Genomic DNA, 22071 nt, shown 5'->3' on the forward strand with positions numbered 1-22071 from the left:
TGATAAACCTAAATATCTAATAACAAAGACATTTCAACAGCCTAACTAAATGAAATTCTCTTTTTTTTATATGAACTTTTGTTTTATAATTTTTATGTATTTATTTTAATTTTTAAAAATCATAATTAAAGACGTTGGGAACCAGGTTGGAATAGTTCTGAAAAATCTGTCCCTTTATAACAGAAATGTAAGGATTAAGTTTCAACACTGGTCTCAAGTTAGAAAAAAAAATTGTAAATTTTTTCTATCTAAAGGGTTTTTATAAAATTGATGGCAGGTGAATTGGTCCAATCTGGAACTCCAATGCCTTATTTGTAATTTTAATCATGAACTATTATAAAATAATTTTACAATGTAAAAGAAAATGCTAAAAATTGAATTTTAACTCAGACTAAAATTTAAATTCATAACTATAGAATTACATACTAAATAATATTGCTAATCAAGGAAATAAGTAATTTCTTCAAAAATAATTTGATAATTTTATTCAGGCAATATGTCAAGGTTAGGTAATCAAAAATATTTGACTATCATCAATTCGTACCTGTGCAAATAACTTCTTTAGCAAACATTGAAGCTACTATACTCGTAAATCCAACACCAGAACCAACTTCAAGTACTGTCTTCCCAGTGAAATCTACATGATTTGACAAAATGAAATCGGCTAAGACAAATGCTCCTCTCCATAGTTGTAATCCAACAAGGGACAAAGATGTCGATGGACTGCATTCTACCAAAAAAAAATTGAAATTTTTATTTGATAAATATTAAAACTTCACATTAGAAAATTGAGAAGTTAACAGGACAAAACTATTATAACTGTAAAACTATAAGAAAATAATGTAACCTATTGACAATACTGTTAACTTATGAAGACTGGACAGACCAGGGGCTTAAAAAAAAAAAAAAAAAATTTAAAGGCCTATATACCACAATCATTAATTTAAGGGAATTAGAATGCTGTTTAGGTCGTTGGCAATGGCGTTTAGCTTATCAGGTCAAAATCATAATTTTAACAATTATGTGTGATTTTGGCAGAATATAATAGTCTGAGTTAAAAAAAATTTGTTTTTTTTTTTAACTCAGATATTCATTAGTTGTTTATATGCCCATTTCATGTCATCATTGTAATTTTAAAATTGGTTTAATTGTAGAAGATTCCACTAATTTCATTCATTCCATATAGTACAAGAGCCCAAGAGGAGAAAAAAGGCAGTTATCTCACCTCAATTTCTGACTACTTTAATGAAAACTATGTATAATTAATAGTCAAAATTGTTGAGTCTGCCAAATATAGGTAGGGGAAATAAAAAATGGCGGCTGTTTCAAAGTGATAAAAAAAAACCTAATTTTTTATTCGGAGCTCTATATCTTAAAAAGTAGGAACAACACAAAAAAACCTAAGAGAACGTCATTTAAAGAAGAGTAAATTTGCTAAAATATGAGCCCTAATAGAGTTATTTACTAAATAAATCAAAAATTGTATCCTTGTATAGTCTCAACACTTTTTATTTCATCAGCTTGAGACTATACAAGGATACAATTTTTGATTTATTTAATAAATAATTACCTGTCTCAAGAAATTGAAAAAAAAAAAAAAATATTTAGAGTTATTTACGTTAAATAGTTTTCAAGATATAGTTTTTTAAAAAGCAACATTTCATAAAAATGTTGTATGGGACATACTAAAAGATCAGTAGATAGTCAATTTATTTTGAAAAATTTATATCGCAAAAACCATTCGACGTACACATGTCTATTAGCACTCAAATTAAAGCTAGTTTAATGAGCTATTAAGTAGTTAATGATATTTATCTCCGTAGGAGTAATAGTTTACATGAAATTTGCTAAAATAAATTGATTTATAGTTGTTCGGATAAACTTTCATTTGCCAAATTTATATCCATATGTGAATATCATAAAAACTACTACCCCTACGAAGATAAGAGTCATAAGCTACTTTATAGTAAGTTAAATTTCCTTTATTTTGAGTGTTGGCAGACATATGTGCGTCTTATGGATCTAGAGATATATTTTTTGAAATATCCAACATTTTATATGAACAACTAGAAATTAACATTTTGTGAGTTTATTTTGTCAAATATCATAAAAACTACTATTCCTACAAAGATAAACATAATCAACTATTTTGTAGTAAATGATAGACATCTGTACGTCCAATGGTTTCTGAAATAAAGTTTTTCATAAATCCAATTTATTGTCGGAACAACTATAAATCAATTTATTTTAGCAAATATCATGAAAACTACTATTCCTGTGAAGGTAAAGGTCATAAACTTCTTTATAGTCCATTAAACTAGCTATAATTTGAGCGCTAATAGACATCTGTATGTCAAATAGTTCCTGAGATATAGATTTCTCAAAATAAATTAACTACTAATCTTTCGGTAGATTTTTAAAGCCACCGTTTTTTAATCCCCCTACCTATACTTGGCAGACTCATCAATTTTGACTAGTAGTTATACATAGTTTTTATTGAAGTAATCAAAAATTGGGGTGAGATAACTGCCTTTTTTCTTCCTGGCTCTTGTACTAATAGATAACCTTCTTACTGTTTGATTTATAACTTAAAACTACAGTAGTACACATTATAATACAATTTAATTAGATATTAACAAAATTTGAATTGAAAAAGACAGATAATTACCAATTATCACGAGTATACTGTAAAATGTGGCATCTTTGTTAACCAAGGTCAATATTTAATTTCAAATACAGTTAACATCATTCAGTATACAGTTAACCTTATAGTAGCTTATAAAACAATTAATAGTCTGAGTGATTATGTAGGAGACAATACTCATAATTCCCTTCGCAATTGAATTCATTTTTAGAACAATTCCATTAAATTTAAAAATCTCTTAATAAATCAGAAGTAGGTAAATAATCAATTAAAGTCATTTTTATTGAGGATTATCAATTATAGAAAAGTTTCTTTTGAAATTATTAAACATCAATTTATAAACTGTTCAGAAATTGAAAAAAAATTGTTTTAGATGAACTTTTTCACTACTAAATTTTCCTAGTTATAAATGTATAAGGAACAATTCTCTATATTTCTATGTTTTACTTTTTGTAAATTCTATCAGCAATGTACTTTACTTTCATTTTTTAATTGTCTGTCATCATATTTGTGTAATCATGGGATACAATCATTAATTTGTTAGTTTAAACCAGAAAGGCCAATTCATTAAATGAGCAACGTCAAATCAATTATTTAATGAACATATACAAATGACATAATTAATTATTTAAAAATGAATCATGTATGAAAATCAAAAGTAATTTAAAAACATCCATGAAGTTTTACAAACGAATATAAAGTCTAGAAGGTTTTTAGATGAGTGCTAAAATAAATCTTAGAAAATGTCAGTTTTCTAAAGTTTGGGAAATATTTGGGATATTAAGTTGATAAACTTGGGATTCACCTCATAAAAGAAGCAGAAAATAAGAAACATCAAGAATGTACTATATCCACAAAATATAATATGAGAGTGCTTCATTTCAAAGACATGTTAGCGGTAGACATCGTTAAGAGGAATGTTTTTGAACACGTTAAAATCTTGTTCAATGCAGATACTTTGATCTCACATGATCAGAAGCCAATCATACTATCGCATGGTGTATCTGAAACTCAAATAGGAGTGGATCTAATCATCTAAATAGATGAATTAGCATGGCACTTTGCTAACCTTTCCTTATGCTTGATGAACACAAGCTGCTAAAGAGAAAATGTATTCTTCAGTAGATAGGGAAACAGCAAATATTTTTACAATATGGAAATTTAAAGTACATTATGATTCACATATTTGTTTTGACCACAGATCATAAGCTCTCAGAGAGAATTAATGGCTCTGAATGTAATTTACCAAGAGTAGCAAGCAACAGATTGCTAAAGTGGGCATTATTACTCCTTAATTATTATTTAGAAACATAGTATAACAAAGAGAGCAAAAATAATGCTTGATTTGTTATCAAAATCACCCTTATCTGTGACAATAAATTAGTTTAAATTAAGTATGTTATTAATTAGTTTAAAGAAAGAACGTTTCTATATATTGTTAAAAAAAATAAGATCAAAGTAAAGAAAGTTTGTGGAATACAAAGGTATTTTTCCAACAAATGATTAGTCTCAATGTGAATTGAAGGGATGAGGGCTGTGTTCGTAAAAAGTACCTCTCAAAACGTGCACTTAAATCATTGATTGTTTGGAAAATAACCAACAGAAACTGATAGTAACAACTGAAAATGTTCTGATACTAAACAGATAGTATTTGACAATGGCCTTCAGTTGTAGGTAAAAAAGGTCTCAGATTTTTGTGAATAAAACAACATACAACATGCAATAAGTGCCTCCTAACATCTCCAAAAAAATGGGTTAGTGAAGAGTCTGGTATAGACCTTCAAACACAATCACAAAGGTAAAGTGCACATAAGAAGGGATTGAACACATTAGCTCCCCAGCAAGTGTTGCTAAGCATGTTGATAAACCCCTCGGAAAACTACTGGTTTTGTTCTGTTCCTTCTTTTTGTGAGGAGAAGACTAGCAATTGGTGAAATGAGGCCAGAGGCCTCCTTTGTAGGGAGAAGTATAAGATTCATCAACTGCGATGTCTCTGTTTTCTCAGCACTATAATCATGGGATTATAAGCCTGAAATTTAAAGATTTTTTTAAGAATTTAAAGTCTGCAACTTTTATTCAAACTGATAAGAATTTTACAAATAATATAGCAGATTTTGTTTTGTCATGAAGGTCAGAATTTTGAAATAATCGTATTTCATGATAGTTCAGTAAATCTCAATTATTTAAGACAATTTTTTATTCCTAGATATTCTTTTCATAATAAGCTTTTGAGGACTTTTCCTTTCATAAGGAGCTTTTTCCATGAGACTGGTAAATCATTTTTTTAATGTAGTATTCTGTTATACAATCTTTGACTAATTAACAAAAATGATTCTATTAATAATATCCCTACATTAGTATATATTCATAAAATTATAAGTAAACAAAATAAAAATTGTATTTTAAATAAAATCCAGAATATACTTTAGTAGAGGTATGTAAATGAAAAGATAATCAAAACCAATTTTTTCTATTTATGGTTCTAGCAAGATCATCAACTAATCCAGAACATAAATCAATAACGATAATCTAACAGGTTTTATCTGTTTTTTCATGCATTACTTCATTTTTCAATTCATTTTCTTCTACAGAAACATAACTATATTGAATAGTTTTAAAACTAAAGGGTCACAAATTAAAAACAACCCGTTTCATTAAAAAACAAAATTCTGATTGTCTAGGAAATTTAAATATAAGTTTCTTACTTAGAAATATATATTTGATATTTTAAGCAATGAACAGTTTTAGCCATAAATTTAGCCATAAAAGTAAATTATTTCTAATTTAAACAGACAAAATACCAATGATAATGATTATAGAATTCAAAAACTGTGATTTTAAAATGTAATAAAAAGCTTAGAATATTAAGTTGGATGTAAGAAGGGACTTAACTTGACTTGAGAAATAGCTAAAACAATTTTTGGTAATATTGAAAATACAAAAATGATTTTGAAATAAAAGAATATATATATATTTTTTTTTTTTACCAGAAACACTTATTACATAATCATCTCAGCTTATCTGTTCTTCCAAAACAGATGAAAAAAATGATACCCTTGCCCATTACAAAAATGAAGTTCAAATAATTAAAATTAGAAGAAACCATGTTAATATTAAAATTAGAATATAATTGAAGAATGAATTAGTTATTAATAATCACCTATTTCAATGGTTTGATATTTCTTTCTTGGAACAATTACATCTTCATCATCATCAGTTTTTATGCTGAAGTCCAAATTTTCACATATTTGGAAAAATTGAAGAAAGAATATTGTATCTAAAATAAAACTAAAAGGATATGAACAAATTAACAAATTAGGTATTTCTTCAAACATATTTGAAAAGTTTTTTAATTTTCTTTTTAACTTACTAGAGCGATGTGGACTGCTCCTATTACAAAATCCATCCTCATCATACAATTCAGACTTAACTTCCAAAGAATCAGTCATTCCAAAGATCTCCCTAGGGCAAATAATGCAGATAAAACTGCTTATACCTTACATGTTATAACTTGGCTAAGGTCTGGGATTTATTTTAGCCAGGGTCGTTTAGAGTTGGAAATTGGCAGAAAAACATTTGATGAGAAAGAAATAGAAGCCGACAGCTAAAAGTGATAAGAGATAAAATCATAAACAGTTGAGGATGGCGGCTTCTAAGTGATAAGGTTAACCATTTCCTACCAGGTGTTTTTAAATATATTTGTTATATGAGTAATTAGTATATTATAATTTACCGTATAGTTTGTTTTCCCAGCCTAGAGTTGAAGAAATAATTTCATTTTTTATTTCTGTGATATGAAACTTTTTAAATCGGTGAGAGAGGGAAAACTCCCACAAGTATTTCCTACGTCATGTGTATAACGGAGCGTTAACTGTCCAATCAGGCTGCTCCACGAGAAGTTGCCACGTTAAAAGATATCTTCGGTTCAGGGAACTTCATTCTTCTTAGCGTCTTCACCCGGTTCATTGGTTCAGTATGTTCATCGGCACCTTTGTATTGTTTTTAATATGCGGAAGCGTATTATGCTCTTCGCCGAAAGAAGAAGAGGGTGTTCTTGTCCTGGACAAGAACAATTTCAAACATGCTATCAGTAACAATGATTATATTCTTGTCGAATTCTGTAAGCAACATATGTCATGTTATCTTTCTCAATAGATATTCATGCTTTGGCATGTCTTTCTGTTAATAATTACGTATTATGAGATATGATTTTGTTAATTAGATTGGATATTATATCTTCAAATTAATATATTAGAGGGGTTCATTTGGTGCTTATTGCCACTTAAATTTATCCATGTTTCAGATGCCCCTTGGTGTGGACACTGCAAGGCTTTAGCCCCAGAATATGCCAAAGCTGCTACTAAATTGAAAGACTTAGGATCCCCAATTAAACTTGCCAAAGTTGATGCCACAGAAGAAACTGAACTTGCAGAGAAACATGGTGTCAGAGGATACCCTACTCTCAAGTTCTTTAAAAAGGGGTCACCGGTTGATTATTCCGGTAAATATTAGTATTGATATTGCAATTATTGGTCTTATATTCTTATTTATTTATCCATCCGCAGGTGAATTCTTAGAAAGAAGAACTTGATGAAATTTAGCTGTAATTCATAACATATTGTTTTGATTAGTAGTTTGTAAGAATCAATCTTTGTGTTTCTTTGCATTATGGTTGTTTGTTATAAAAATATCTATCAAAAATATATTCTCTGTTCTATGACATCTTGCAGAACATATGATAGTATCAGCACATGCAAGATGATAAGTTTGAGTTTTCATTATCAATAAAGTTCATAAAACCGGTTTATATTTTTTATATAATGATATAACCGTAATGAATTCATAACGGTTTGAACTTTATTCCTGTTTATTTAAATAATATTGTAGCAGCAGCTTGTAATTAGTGAGTTGCTCAGTTTTATTGTTTTATTTATGAATTAGGAAACATACAAAATCAAATTTTCATACTGCTTTGTATTCATGTCTTAAAATGGCTTGTTTTGGTTTCCTTTGTTGAAGGAAGTGTTTTATTTGTTGTTCCTCCTTGAAGTGTTTTATTGCTTAACTTTTTTTTTTTTTTTTGTGAGGTATATTATTGTATATTTCTGATATTCTATATATTTTTCAAAGTTTTTATATTAGTTTAAAATCAAGCATTTGTCATTAATAACACATGTAACTTAGTCTTCTAGGTAGATTATCCTTCATTGGTTATATTTATTTTGGTGTGATGAAATTTACAGAACCTTTTTAAGTACCAAGTTTTTCATTTCTGTTACTAGTAAAGATGAGCTATCTTTCAAGGCCTCTTACCAATCCTTTTTATCCTGTATGACCTTATTTGACCTTTCAACTTCCAGGAAGTTGAAAAGATCCTTCCCTTTATCTTAGATTTCTATTTTCCATGAAGTAAAGAAATAAGTTATGTTATGTTAAGCCATCAGTTTTCTCTTTGTGGTTTTCTAATATAATAGTTGTCTGCTTCATTAAAAAAAATTAATTAATTTTTTTTTTTTACTAATTTATCACTTATATGACCGTAGAAACACTTATCACATATTTCAAAGAATACATTTATTTCAAAATAGTTAAGTTTATTAGAAATGTTTATCTTATCACCCAGACTTTCACCATATTTTAGAACAATTTTTTATTGATAAAGAAGTACTAATGAAATACCTTGTTCCGAATTTGTATAATTGAATCAAATAAATTTATATTCAATAAATTGTGTTTCATTAGCATGTTTTTCTGTATTGTAGGCGGACGGCAGGCTGATGACATTGTTGGCTGGGTCACCAAGAAGTCAGGTCCTCCTGCTAAAGCATTGGCTGGTGTAAGCGAAGTCAAAGAATTTGTTGAGCAAGGTGGAAATGTAGTAGTCCTGGGTCTGTTTAAAAATCAAGAGAGTGATGCTGCTAAGCAGTTTATTTCAGTCGCTTCTTCTATTGACGAAAGCCCATTTGGAATATCATCTGATCCTGAAGTTCTGAAAGAATATGGGTCTGAAGATGGAGAAGGAAAAGTCATCGTCTTTAAATCGGTAATAATTTACTATTATTATAAGCTGTGCAAATCTCAATTATTCTTTTTTTTATTGTTTTTAATAATAGTCAATTTTGTTCTTTATCCTTCTGCTATAAAAAAAAAAAAAAATTAAAATCGGGATTATTTGTTAGTAATGTTTATATTAATAGTTAGCCATTTACTTGAAGTATGGATTGAAGTCATTATCTTCTTTTAGAAAGAATCTCTTGGTTGAAGTGTTCTAAGTATAATGCATCATTCAGGTTAACATGATTAATCAATTAGCGTTACACAATGCTGACTTGACCATATTTTAGATATATTTTTAATAAAATAAGTTAGTTTCATCTCAAATAAATATAAACTCATCATCTTTTAATACATGCGTGGAATATACTTCTAAAATCAACCATACTATTTGAAATAAATTTATTATTTTTTAGTTCTTGAAATAATGCATCTGTTTCTGTTCATATCTATTAATATTGAAATTATTAAATCAAGTAAAATTGTTGGTGTTGAGAGAAAACCATTAAAAATAAAAGCAATTGCATATTAACAATTCATATTTTTTCTTCTGATTACTTGAGCCATCTTGTAACAGGTTTTGTGATTTAAACCTCAAAAAATAATAATAAATAAAAATACTCCTGAAATTAATAGTGTATTCCCATTGAGAATCCGTCGGTTTTAAAACTCTTAAAGGTGAAAAAATCTGGTAGGGTGCGTGTATCACAAATTTTTCACTTACATTCTACTTTTTGTTGAAAGTTGTACTTTCAGTTTGTCAATTTTAACATAAAAGTTGCTGTCACATCCCAGCCATACACCTGTCCTAAATATGTTATTTCAGTGTTGTATGACTTTTCATTTTTGAGCTAGGCTTGTTCACTCAGACACACAAACCATTTTGTAAGACTTGGTTATTTGGAATCTATTGAAAACTCTATTTCAAAATTTTTCATGATCATTGTACTTTTCCTTATTATATATTTCATACATAGCTAAGTGGAAGTTAGTTCATGGTAACTGAACATCAGATATGGATTATTTAGTTATTGAAGTCTTAAAGTGAACCATTTTAGAAAACCTTAAGATCCAATTATTGAAGCTCCTATGCTACTAATACCATTACTTAGACCATACTTTTTCAGATAATTTATGGCAGTTTTTGTTGGGACTTCTTGGAAAATATGTCAAACGAATAAATAATTCTTTTCAAAAGTAAAATCTTCTAATCATGGTTGTTATGAATTCTCCTTTGCCTGTAATATTGCATCCTAAGATTTCATAACAAAAATCTCTATTACCCTATTTTATGTTAATTTTATATCCTTTTAATATTTTTGTATCGACTATTTGAATTAATTTATTTTAATATTTGGACTTAACTTATTTAATTTGGTAGATGAAGATATTTAACTCCTTTACTGATGTTGTAGAATTGATATTGATACGGTCCCCTTTTAGAAGATAATTTAAACTTGACATGTGGCGTGGTGGTTGATGCTTTGGCCTTATGCAGAAGAATCAAGATTCTAATTTTGGATTAAATATATATGTATTTTTCTACTTGACTAATGCAATTATTAATATATTATTCAATATGAAATAGGTTAAGAATTTAATTTAATATTTTTGTAGGTAAAATTTTATTGGTCTGAATTTTAATTTTTTTTTTTTTTTAGTGCTTCATAATAAGTTTAACTTTTTTTTTTTAATTGTAATTTTCTGGACCTTTCTTATTGTTTTTTGAAATGGTGGATTAGTTAACTTATTTAAATACCTAGTGTCTCCGAATTTTGAAAAGAAAAAAAAAGAACATTGGGATTATATAATGAATAATTTTTAACTTTGCTTTTAAAATTACTAATTAAGCATAAAAATATCAATTTAAAGAGCATGTTGGGCTTAAGATATTTTTTTAAAGGTTTGATATAATTTTTACTTATTTAATTTTTTGGATTCAGTTAAATTTCAATATTTTCCTTCAATAATTTAAATGAATTAATTTTACTCGCTTTTCACTGGACACAATGTGGTAATCTCTTGAAACAAATGTAAGATAGGTAGGTGGCTGTCTTTATAAAAAAAACAGAATTAGGCTTTTCTATTGATTGTTAAGTTTATAATATTTTTATTAATATAAACATTTATATGGAAACACCTTGGGTAGTTATCAGGATATGTTATGTTGAAAGTATAGCTGTTTTGAATATGGGTTTATTTTGGAAGAAGAGAAGTCAAAGTTAAATCATTCCTATTTCCTTATTTGATATCAAGATCCTTTTAAATAATTGTGCTCATGATAGGTTACGGTAAGAAGAACATTTATATTTGTACAGACTTCATTTTTTTAGTAATTCTTATTTAAAGATTACAGAAAATGTTGATGAGCAATAGTTTTTATATGCCTAAGGTAATTAGGCCTAACAACTATTTCTGTACGGAAAATTAGCTTAATTTTGAATTCATATATACCTTCAAGAATTATGAAATGTTCTTTTACTTTTTTTCCCTTCTTTTAGTTTTTTTTTTTAGAAAATATTAATATTTTTATTCAATTGATAAGATATAACTGGTTAATCTATTGATTTTATAAAAGCTCTTGATCCTATTTCATCTATATTAAGATGGGAATTAACATTTTTACCAATTTTGTATTTTGATAGTGAAGTAATTCTATTTTTTATAGTTAATAATAAATCTTATTGCAAGATATCAGGTTTTTAAAAAAGCTTTCTAATATTCTTTTATTGCATTATTTTGTTTTTTATATAAATATAACAAGCAAATTACTAAACATTAAATTAATCTTCTCATTGGTATAACTCCAATAATAATTTTTCTTTACAACATATATAAATTTCTGGAGTAGTTACTGTGTTTTTAATAATTAATATTGATTAGTTGACTGATGTTTTAAATTCTTTTTCTCTATTTTGTTTTTAAGTGATGTGCTCTTTCTTCTCCTTTTTTTTCTTTTTCTTCTATGACCCTAGCTTTTTGTGAGCTGGCTCTGACTTCCAGCCATGAATAAATTCATCAAAAAATTCAGTTCATTCACTTACCGATGAAACTCCTTAGTGAAGTTGTTTATTCCTGTAGTTCTGATATTTTTCTGATGTCTCTAATAGAATTGAAGCCATAATTCTGCCTTCTTTAGAACACCTAAAATAGGCAAAATTCATTTGAAACCTGGGATGGAACCGTCTATGAGGGATTATGAGACCAAGGGGTTATCTTACTGTGTGTTTATATGAGATAAATAATTTCATTTAGTGTTCTATTGTTGGGTGGTTTTGTTGATGTTTTCCCTGATGTTCTACTTCCATCATGAGGGTTCACCCACAATCCTTAATGAAGTATTTTAGAAATTCTTAATGCTGAACTTCTCTCCTATAGAGTTGTGTCGTGTCTGGCACCTAAATCAGTTTCTCTTCTCATTTTTGCCATGAAGGTGTTCCTTTTGCCCCCCTAGTCCCTATAAATAATAAGGAATATCATGAATTATTATCCCTTTTAATTATGAAGTTTTGGACCTACTTAAAACAGCAATCTAAGAGAGGAAAAAAATCATGCTTATGTCATGTCATGATGGATTAATAATTAGATTTATACTAATTCAGTGGACTTAATATATTGAAACAGATTGTTTCACCAATGATAATGTAAACATTCATTACAAAATCTAAATATTAATAGGTAATTAGTAAACTATAACTTTCATTACTGTTCACATCAAACTTATCAAGCCGGAAATATTGCAATTTTTTTTTTCAGTTTTTTCTTTTTTATTTCATACCTGACTTACTGAATAAATTATTTTTAAAAACGATTTCAAGTTTTGAAAGGTTTATTGGATGAAATCAGTTTCTTTTCCTTAGAGCTTTTATGAATCAAGAAAATGTTAGGCCAAATCGGACTGACTTCTTGAAATTTAGCTGGGTCGAAGAGGTGCTCTTGTATAAGAGAAAACAGTGGATGAAATTTGATTCAAAATGATACTGGATCATTTTTATTTTCATACGAATCTCCAGCTGAATTGTAATGCACAAAGAAGGATTTAACAACAGATAATCAGTCACAGACCAAATTGGTGTGCGGTGGTCAGATTTCTAGGCATCTCTTTTTTACCAATGTTAAGCTAGAAGCAGCATCAGTTATTGACCTTTTCAATCTGGTTAGACTTGGTTGGTAACCTGTATTATTAATTATTTTTTATTGAACTCAAAATCAATTTTTGTGTTGTTTTTTTGTTGTTTTTTTTTACTGCTTTCCAACCACTTTCAAAATATTTTGTTTAATTCAAACTTATAGGTTTCGTTTTGAATTTTGGAACATATTTTTATAATTTCCAATTTATTTTTGAATATCTCTCTTTAAAAATCATAAATTATTCAATATTGTTTATTTCAGTTTAGATTTCCTTTAGTCGCCTTATATTACATTCTAACTATAATTTTCTACTTATTATTGAACTTATATCGTGGGTCACTGTATCTTAACTATGATACAAATGCCATGCCAAAAGTAGTCCTTGTTTAAAATTGTTTCTTAGTTACCTTGGTTGCCAATTTATACTGGGAACCAGTTTTTGTAACTTTAATTCAAAGATGTCACTTATAAAAAAAAAATCAAATTTTTCATTGAACGACGAAGCTGTTGAAAATTTAGTCAGGATTACAAATAAATATATTTGAGTTGATCACACATGATATTTAAGACTACAAATAAACTAATGGCTACAAAATATGGTTTTATGTGTGTATAGTCTTCTTTTTTTTTTATGTAGGACTTACATCAGTTTCCAAAGAACGGAACTTAATATAAGTATGGAGACCACCTTAAGTTTCCTTTGAGTAACAGCTAGCTGTCTTTCAATTCCTTTCTGACTTTCAAATATTTTAGTTCAAGAACAAATTAATGAGTTTAGATTTATTGATTATGGCTGTCCAATATTCTCAAATCTAGCTTCCTCGAATCTTTCGTCCAGGTTTATTTTAACTTGATTAGAAAAACAGACCTCTATTCCCGACTAGGATTTAGAGGTAGTGCTGATGTGAATTGCTTCTGGTAGGCTAATAGGCTTCACTTAACCAAGGAGTTGTTGTAGATCAAGTCATCATGGGTTCATGTTATGATCTTAGATATTGTGGAGTATTTATTTGAACAATTTGGTATTGGCATTGTTGTATTGATCATGATTCTTGTTTTTTATTGTTCCTAAAATGTTGGAAATAAATTATGGTCATGGCTTGTGTCTCTATAATATGTTCCCCTACTACACGACATGTAAATTATAATTGTTACTCCTTATAATGTGATAAGAATTTTAGTAATTATGGTAAGATGAATTTAGCATTTTTTCTTCAATATAGTATTTAAGTAAAATATAGTTAATATTAACAAAATTTTGTCATGGTAAAGTGTAGTACATTTAAAATTTAAGTCCTCTGACGAGTCTGCAATTCTTAAGTTATTCCAAAGTACTAAGATTCATTCATTAAATTGGTCGTCATTTGAAAGACATGTGAAAGCTTCTCCAACGCTCTTAAAACAGATGTTTGCCTATACTTGTCTACTACATGTTTTCAATCAGAAAACTTGTGCATCTATTTATCTATGAAATGAAGACTATTGATGATAATATTGTTTTAAAGTTAGCTATTAGCATATATTGATGTTTAAGTAATTGCAGTAACTTGTTTGGGTAGTATTCTGTATAAAACTTTATATAGTTATAATGTTAAATTTACAAGCCACTACACATGATTATACAAGGAGAACTTATTAATTTAAGTTACAAAACGAATACTAATGCCTGAAAGTTGTTCTATCTTTATTTGTATTTACTATAACGTATACTTTATATTTTTCAGTTTGATGAAGGAAAAGCCGAAATCGAGCACGACAAAATGGGAGATAATGACAATCTTAGAAACTTTATTCTTTCTGAATCTCTTCCTCTGCTCATTGAATTCAACCATGAAAGTGCCCAAAAGATTTTCGGTAAGCTTTTCTGATCAATAAAAATTTGTTTTCCTTACATTGTTTTTTTAAATTTATTTATTTTTTTATTTTATGAATTTAACATTGAAATTGAAACATCAAAGAATATAATTCACAGTGAACATTTTTTCTTTAATATTTTATCTTCTTAGGGTTAAAATTATCATGTCATTATAGGAAGTTGTTTCTGATAATAAATAGAACTTTTTTGGGAAGGGGGAGAGTTAAAACTTGTTTTTATTGCTCAACTGATAACGACAATAAGACAGTTAAATTTTAATTTATGATCTGAAGTTCTTCATAAGTATGGATAGATCGCTTTAAAATACATATTTATCTCCTGAGTATTCCGGGTGATAGCTTCTCAAGTCTCTTAACACATATATTTGTTCTAATTATGTTGTAAAAACATATTTATCATTTCTAATGTTTTCTGGAATTTAACTACTCACAATAGTTGGTGGCTATTGAAATTATTCACTAAACCTTTGTTGTCTTAATAGGCATTATCTTCCTAGGTTTCATCTGTATTATAATAGATTAGGAAGTATGATTTAAACATTAATTACTTGCCAAGTGCGCTGTGGCATGGTCAACATTATTATTTAAAAAATATCATAACTTGGCCAATTAGATTTCATTTATATGGATTGTATTTATGTGGATCTTTTAATGATTCATTAATAAAGTCAAATGTGGATTTCAAATTATAAATAAAAAGTTACATAGAAGGAGAGATGGTAGGGTTAAGGGCTCCATTCTAAAAGAACAAAAGTAGTTGAAGATCCTTCATTGAGAAAGATTGCTTGGGTTCGGTCAAAATAAATCAAATCTAAATAAACCATTTATTATGAGTTAATGTTTCATCCCACTTTCATCAGTGCTAAAAAAGATAAAACAACTAAGTTTAAGTAACAGAGTAAGAGAATAAGATAAAATGAAATAAAAGTAAATTAAGGTGTGACCAAAAATGATGTGGAAAGTTTTATAAAAATGAAGAAAGGAAATTAAAATAAGATGTACGGTAAAAATAAACAAGAAATATAAAAAAATATTTGACATATAATGAAAATGGTAATAATAACAAATAAAAAAAGTAGATAAAAGAGAAATAAAAAAAAAATACAGTAGGCTCTGAACTAAAATGTGGACAATAAGGGAAATAAGAATAAAATAAAGGTCTAGGAAAGCGACATTCTCCTTTCAGAATGAAGGAAAACAAAAGAATAGCTTTAGGTTAAGAAATGACATTACATTTGTAAATGAAAAAGATATTTAAAAGAGAAAAGATGGGTTATGAAGTTATATTATGAAAAATTATTACACATTAATTATAATTTTTACATGAGAACTACTGTTGTTCTTCTTGGTCATAGCCCTGACCATCTAATTATTAATTAGTATTTTCTTAGGAGTAATAGTTTCCATGAAGTTTGCCAAAATAAATTCACAAAATGGAGATTTCTAGATGTTTGGACAAAACATTAAGTTTATGAACAACTATATTTTTGGAAACATTGGACGTACTGATGTCTGTTAGCATTCAAATTGAAGATAGGTGAATGTCCCATAAATAATTTATAATTATTATATTGGGAGTAGTATTTCCTATGAAATTTGCCAAAAATAACTAAATAATCTGTTAATTAATAATAACACTAAGTATAAATGGGATAGAAAATATATTAATAATTTTATCTTGCAAAATCACTCATTTTATACTTTGAAATTGGTCAGATGAAGTATTAAATATCCTTAAAAGGAAGTTCTTTATTGTGCAGCCCGTAATTTACTATAAAAAGTTCACTCAGAAATTTGTGTTTTATTGTTATTTATTCATTAACAGGCGGTGGCATCAAATCCCATCTGTTGTTCTTCTTGTCCAAGAAGCAAGGGCACCTGGACCAACTTCTTCCACCTTTGAAACCACTTGCCAGGCAGTTCAAGACTAATGTAAGTATTTTATATTTATGTAATGAGTACACTTATATGATTTCTCGTGAAAACATATCTTTATACTAATGAGATTAACTTTCATTGTTTCCCTTTTTATTGTCAATTAGTTAATATATAGCACTTTCTATGCAGTACAAATACAACTCAAAAATTTAGCTTTTAGGTTGGCTGAATGGATACAATTTTTATTTTATACTAATTGAATCCTGTAGTTTCATCCGCTATAAACTCAGATTATACAAGCCTGTTTTGTATATATGAAGAGTACTAGGCCAAGTATATCTCATCAACCGAATAGCATCTAAAATTGATGCAGAGAAACAAAAGAATCAATTTGATGTTTTTATTCTATCAAATTTCTTAATGAACATATTTAAGTTTATGTCAACAAGTTTTAGTAGTATATCAATCCCCTAAAGTTTTTTTTATTAATACCTATTAAAAAGTAAATATGATTATAATTATTACACATTAATTATAATTTTTACATGAGAACTACTGATGTTCTTCTTGGTCATAGCCCTGACCATCTAATTATTAATTAGTATTTTCATAGTAATAGTATTTCCCGTGAAAATTGCCTAAATAAATTCACAAAATATTGATTTCTAGATGTTTGCACAAAACATTTAGTTCATAAATAACTATATTTCAAGAAACATTAGACATATACATGTTGGTCAGCACTCAAACTAATGTTAGTTGAATTTTCTATAAATTAATTTATAATTATTACTCTCCATTAAATTTACCAAAATAATCCACAACATGTTGATTTTTCGATTGTTTGAAAAACATTTGGTTTATGAAATACTATCTCAGGAACATATCTGTGTATAGTATATAATATCTTAGGAACTATTAGACATACAGATGTCTATTATGGCTTATATTTTTAAAAACATTTTGGGGGTCACGTTAGCAGTGTGGTAGGTAACCCACCCGCCTGTCTGCCAACCCAAAGGTTACGAGATCGAGACCCAGGCCATATCCGGGATTTTTTCAAGCATATAATTATACAATACTTACTCACAGCCTCTCCTCAGGCATTTGGACTATCTTCCTTCATTGATTACACTTTGATATGAGATTTCATAAAGTCTTATCAATTTAGACGAGACCCATCTAATTTAAAAAATTTTACATATAATTATATGATACACAAATAAAAAATTGATTTTTTATTTGGAAGTTCCCAGCCATGGCATAGTATCTTCCCTATCCTCTATATAGATGACATTCATTGAATTTTATAATTAAATTGTTTTCGTTTTTATAGCTCCTCTTTGTGACCATTGATGTTGATGAGCCCGACCACAACAGGATAATGGAATATTTCGGAATCTCTGCCACTCTGGTCCCAACCATGAGGATCATCCGCCTCGAAGAGGACATGCTCAAATATAAGCCCGACAGTGATGATTTGTCTGCTGATAATGTAAAAGGATTCGTTCAGGCTTATATTGATGGAACCCTTAAGGTAACAATTTGATTTATTATTAATTATAATCCTTATTCATGACATCACTACTAAATTTAATATATCGTTACTTATCATTTTAAAAATTTTGTAGGAACACCTCCTCTCCCAGACTCTTCCAGAAGATTGGGATAAACAACCAGTTAAGGTTTTGGTTTCTACCAACTTTGATGAAGTTGTCTTTGATAAGGAGAAACACGTGCTTGTTGAATTTTATGCACCTTGGTGTGGACATTGTAAGCAGCTTTCTCCTATTTATGATGAGGTAATATATGACTACAAATATATTTTTAGTGTAGTTAAAGTTAGTGCATCATCATCGGGACTGATTAGTACATTTATAGATCTTTGATGAACATAGTTTTTAAGATACACTTGAAACCTTACTACTTTATAGATATAACTCTAAAATTTACTTCATATGATTATTCCATGCCGAGTTAGTTCTAGACCATTTTTTTGACTAAAAATTCATGCCAGTTAGCTGTAGTCTTCAGTTTCAAAAAGCCTTGTGGGACATTGAATTAAAAATATTGTTATAGCCAAAGAAAGATTTATTTGTAGTTTAATTTTTATTTCTTAATGATTTTTCAATATATTTTTTTTTTGTCTTTGGGTTTTTTTTTGTTATTAAAACAGCTGCTACCAGTTAGTTGGTTAAAACACTTAATGTGGTGGGCTTTCATTGTATTGTATTAGTATTGTGGGTTTATGAAGACCTTGTTCCAAGCAAAGTTCAGAATGAGGAACTTTTGAACATCTACTCCATGTTTTTTGACGCATTACATATGCTAATTTTTAAACCTTCGGGTACTCAATTCCCCACCTTTCCTTGTTTTGGGGTCTACTGGACATTTTCTGAGCCATCGGATTTGTTTTAATTTCTGGTGATTTCAACCACTTACTGGCTCACCGCCACTGTTAAGCCCCAAGTCTTTGGGTGTAGAGTGGGTGCAAGTGGCCATCATTCACCAGGCCTTTACCATTTGTACGATAGCGGTCATATTGGAAGAGATTCGGAGATTAATCTTCTCTTTGTTTGATATGCGCTTATTGGCGAGCTTTTATTCTTCCATCTTCTATGAGTGACTTTCTTTTGTTATTGTATCAAATATCGAGTGTTTTGTTTTCTATTCATTGCATAATATTTGAGAATTAATTATTTTCTTTTTTTTGTTCCGTTTATTCTATAAGATTAAGGTGAAGATTTTTTTATATTTAAGCATCATAATTTTCGATCTCCTTTGTTTATTATTATTTATTTAATTAGAGAAAGGATCCTTTTGGTTTGTATATATCTTTCATTTTATTTGTTTGTATTTAATATTATTAAATTTGTGTGTCAATTGGAAAGCATATTTTAAGAGCATTTTGAATTAGTGGAATGAAGGTAGTTTATTTTGACAAGACTTAAATACATGCTACACTTACTTTAAAGCAGTGTCGGCTAATAATTTAGAAATGTGTCATTCAACATTTTTCCATATTTTCTTCAATTTTGCATAGTTTTTGAGTCAGTATGAAATGTGGTTCTGCCATTTCTAGTCCCAAAAGGGTCCCTCTGCCAAGAAAGATTAGGAACCACTGGTTTAAAGAAATGTTTTTAGTAAGTTTGACTGGGTATAAACAGCCAAGTAGTATGTCACTTTTGGTTTATATTCAAGACTGACTCATGAAAAATAAAATATAATTTTCTAAAAATATGATAAAAACTTTATCGCCTTGCCTGCTTAGCTACCTCTTTCATCTAATTTTAGGGTACCATTTATCTAATTAAATTTATTGGTTTAATTTTCAAACCTTATAAAAATTATTTTTTATTTATTTATTTTCTTTAATTTCTTAGCTGGGAGAAGCTTTTAAAGATAGAGATGATATTGTCATTGCCAAGATCGATGCTACTGCCAATGAATTGGAACATACTAAAATCAGTTCATTCCCAACTATCAAATTGTACAAGAAAGGAGATAATGAAGTGAGTTTTAATTTTTTTTTTTTTTTCCAACTTTAAATTTAAGTTAATTCTAAAAATATTAATATTTTTTCGTTTTCTTCAAAGGTGATCGATTATAACGCTGACAGGACATTAGAAGGAATGACCAAGTTCATCGAAACCGGAGGAGAATACGGAAAAGGTGCCAAGGAAGAAGAAGAGCATGTAAGTAAACATTGACTAAAAAGTTTCCTATCTATGCTGAACCAATCACTCAATTTTCTCTGGCCAGAAAATTATTCGGCTCTGTCTGTGTGAGAACAGTCACTTTGCCGACTTTGATCTGCTCAGCCCATTTTTAGTATAGTTAAACTTAGTTCATCATCATTAGAACTAATTAGTACATTTACAGATGTTTGATAAACATAATTTTTTATGATATACTCGAAACTTTAAAAGATTAGGCATAATGCTAACTGCACTGCCTTCCTTGATTATTAGTGTTTGTTAGGCCATCAATCAGATACCTACATCATTTCATTTGTAGGACTGATTTATAATTATATTAGTCTAATGCCTACACCCTTAAGATGGAAAAGCACTCCAAAATGTTGGTGTTTTATTAATAAAAAAAAAAAAAAAGACTTTGTATTAAAAAATGTTTTCGTAATAACATATCACTGAAGATTTATAATTTGAAATTTAGCCTTTCTGGTTTTGATTGTAGTATCTAATATAAAAATGTATTTCAATTATTTCTTGGAATTGTTGATCGTAGCAAGTTGAATATTCTGATACTGTGTTTTATGTTATAGATCTCTAATATTTCTTTTATATTTCCTAAATATTAGTTATTTAATAAAAGGAAGATGATGTAAGTGTGGTCAAAATTACTCAAATAATAAATGAACTATTATAAGCCTTGTTCACCATCTTCCTTTTATCAACTACACATGATAAATCAACGATTTTCCAGTACCTCATTATTTATTTTATTTTTTTTTTCTGTTTAAGAAGGAAGAAGAAGAGGAAGAGGAGAAGGAAGATTTACCTACAAAGGATGAATTGTAAATTGTTGGTATTAGGAAAGTTTAATTTAAAAAAGAAAATATCTTAAAATCACTTTGATAACGTTCTCAACTCAAGCCCATTCTTTGAGGTCATTTGGTCTGAGAGAACGTGCAGCTCTTAAACACTTTGTCACATATTGTGTGATAAAGTATCCTAAAATTATAATATAATTGAGACTGATATTGCGTGAGAAACAATAAAACTATAGTGATGCAGTGTTCCAAGAGTGCTATATATATACATAAATATATTTAAATTTCTTAATTGATATTGTTCTTATAGGCTTAATAAAGTAATGTTAGATTCCGTTTGTTGCATTCCTTACTATTTAATTTTTTTTAAACAAAATTATCTAAGGACATTTCCAATTCCTTTTTTTTAATTTTTATTTTGGCAGTATTTATAAATAAACACATAGGAGTTTCTATTTTATTAAAAAAAAAAAAATTATTAGTTGGTAGAAAGTAGCTGACTAATGTATGTGTGTACAAAGAATTTAATTGTAAACTATTCATCACATCTTTTTTTATTGTAAGCCAAATTTATACCTACTACCCTTGCTTTCCATGTTTTTCTATTGTTGTTTATTTTTCAGATAATAATTTTGTTGTAAATTTATTATTTTAATTATCTGTTAAGAAATAAGAGATGTTTGTAATACTAGATGCATTTGTTGTTTTTCAACTTGATTTTGTTTAGATTAATTCAGTAATTTATAAGAACAGATGACTCAATTGTATATTTAAAAGTTTGTCTGTGATTGCGATCTAAATGTTCATAAAACTGTCAACGATAAGCTCTTTTAATTGGCTGATGAACTAACTTTATAAAATACATAATAATTTCTCTAATTGTGTCAAATTTTGTCTTTAATTGTATATATATAAGTACCAATTTTCTTATTTATTTTATTTATTCCATTTCTGCCATTAACTTTAAAAATAGCTT

General features: G+C 28.2%; 2 protein-coding genes across 4 annotated transcripts in view; one reads left to right on the forward strand and one right to left on the reverse strand.

Moving 5' to 3' along the window:
- The window catches only part of LOC106678636 (methyltransferase-like protein 22), a 13423-nt gene extending 6906 nt beyond the window's left edge, over nucleotides 1-6517 (reverse strand). The window contains exons 1-4 of one of the 2 annotated variants that reach the window (XM_014417267.3): nucleotides 6378-6517; nucleotides 6015-6106; nucleotides 5805-5921; nucleotides 545-730 (exon numbers count right to left, since the gene is read on the reverse strand). In XM_014417267.3, coding sequence (XP_014272753.1) covers nucleotides 545-730; nucleotides 5805-5921; nucleotides 6015-6093 — 382 coding nt within the window. In that variant the 5' untranslated portion in view covers nucleotides 6094-6106; nucleotides 6378-6517. Of the gene's footprint in view, nucleotides 1-544; nucleotides 731-5804; nucleotides 5922-6014; nucleotides 6249-6377 lie in introns of both variants that reach the window. The other variant, XM_014417266.3, reaches the window with a different exon arrangement.
- Nucleotides 6452-22021, forward strand: Pdi (protein disulfide isomerase). 2 transcript variants are annotated; one of them, XM_024358684.2, is made up of 10 exons: nucleotides 6452-6764; nucleotides 6948-7145; nucleotides 8407-8687; nucleotides 14554-14683; nucleotides 16530-16636; nucleotides 17919-18119; nucleotides 18214-18384; nucleotides 19966-20094; nucleotides 20179-20277; nucleotides 21070-22021. In XM_024358684.2, the coding sequence occupies exons 1-10, from the start codon at nucleotides 6620-6622 to the stop codon at nucleotides 21121-21123; spliced, it is 1515 nt and encodes a 504-aa protein (XP_024214452.1). In that variant the 5' UTR covers nucleotides 6452-6619; the 3' UTR covers nucleotides 21124-22021. The 2 variants fall into 2 exon arrangements, with proteins under 2 accessions (XP_024214452.1, XP_014272751.1); XM_014417265.3 differs by having other exon boundaries at nucleotides 6455-6764; nucleotides 21067-22021.
- Nucleotides 22022-22071: the final 50 nt, after the last annotated feature.

The sequence above is a fragment of the Halyomorpha halys genome, unplaced genomic scaffold (assembly GCF_000696795.3).
Source record: "Halyomorpha halys isolate HHAL.00 unplaced genomic scaffold, Hhal_1.1 Scaffold151.1, whole genome shotgun sequence".
NCBI classification, from domain to species: domain Eukaryota; kingdom Metazoa; phylum Arthropoda; class Insecta; order Hemiptera; family Pentatomidae; genus Halyomorpha; species Halyomorpha halys.

Coding starts and splice junctions, on each gene's coding strand:
- Pdi (XM_014417265.3), top strand. CDS start 6,620: ATGTTCATCGGCACCTTTGTATTGTTTTTAATATGCGGAAGCGTATTA. Junction 7,146..8,406: donor GTCACCGGTTGATTATTCCG/GTAAATATTAGT, acceptor TCTGTATTGTAG/GCGGACGGCAGGCTGATGAC. Junction 16,637..17,918: donor CCAGGCAGTTCAAGACTAAT/GTAAGTATTTTA, acceptor TCGTTTTTATAG/CTCCTCTTTGTGACCATTGA.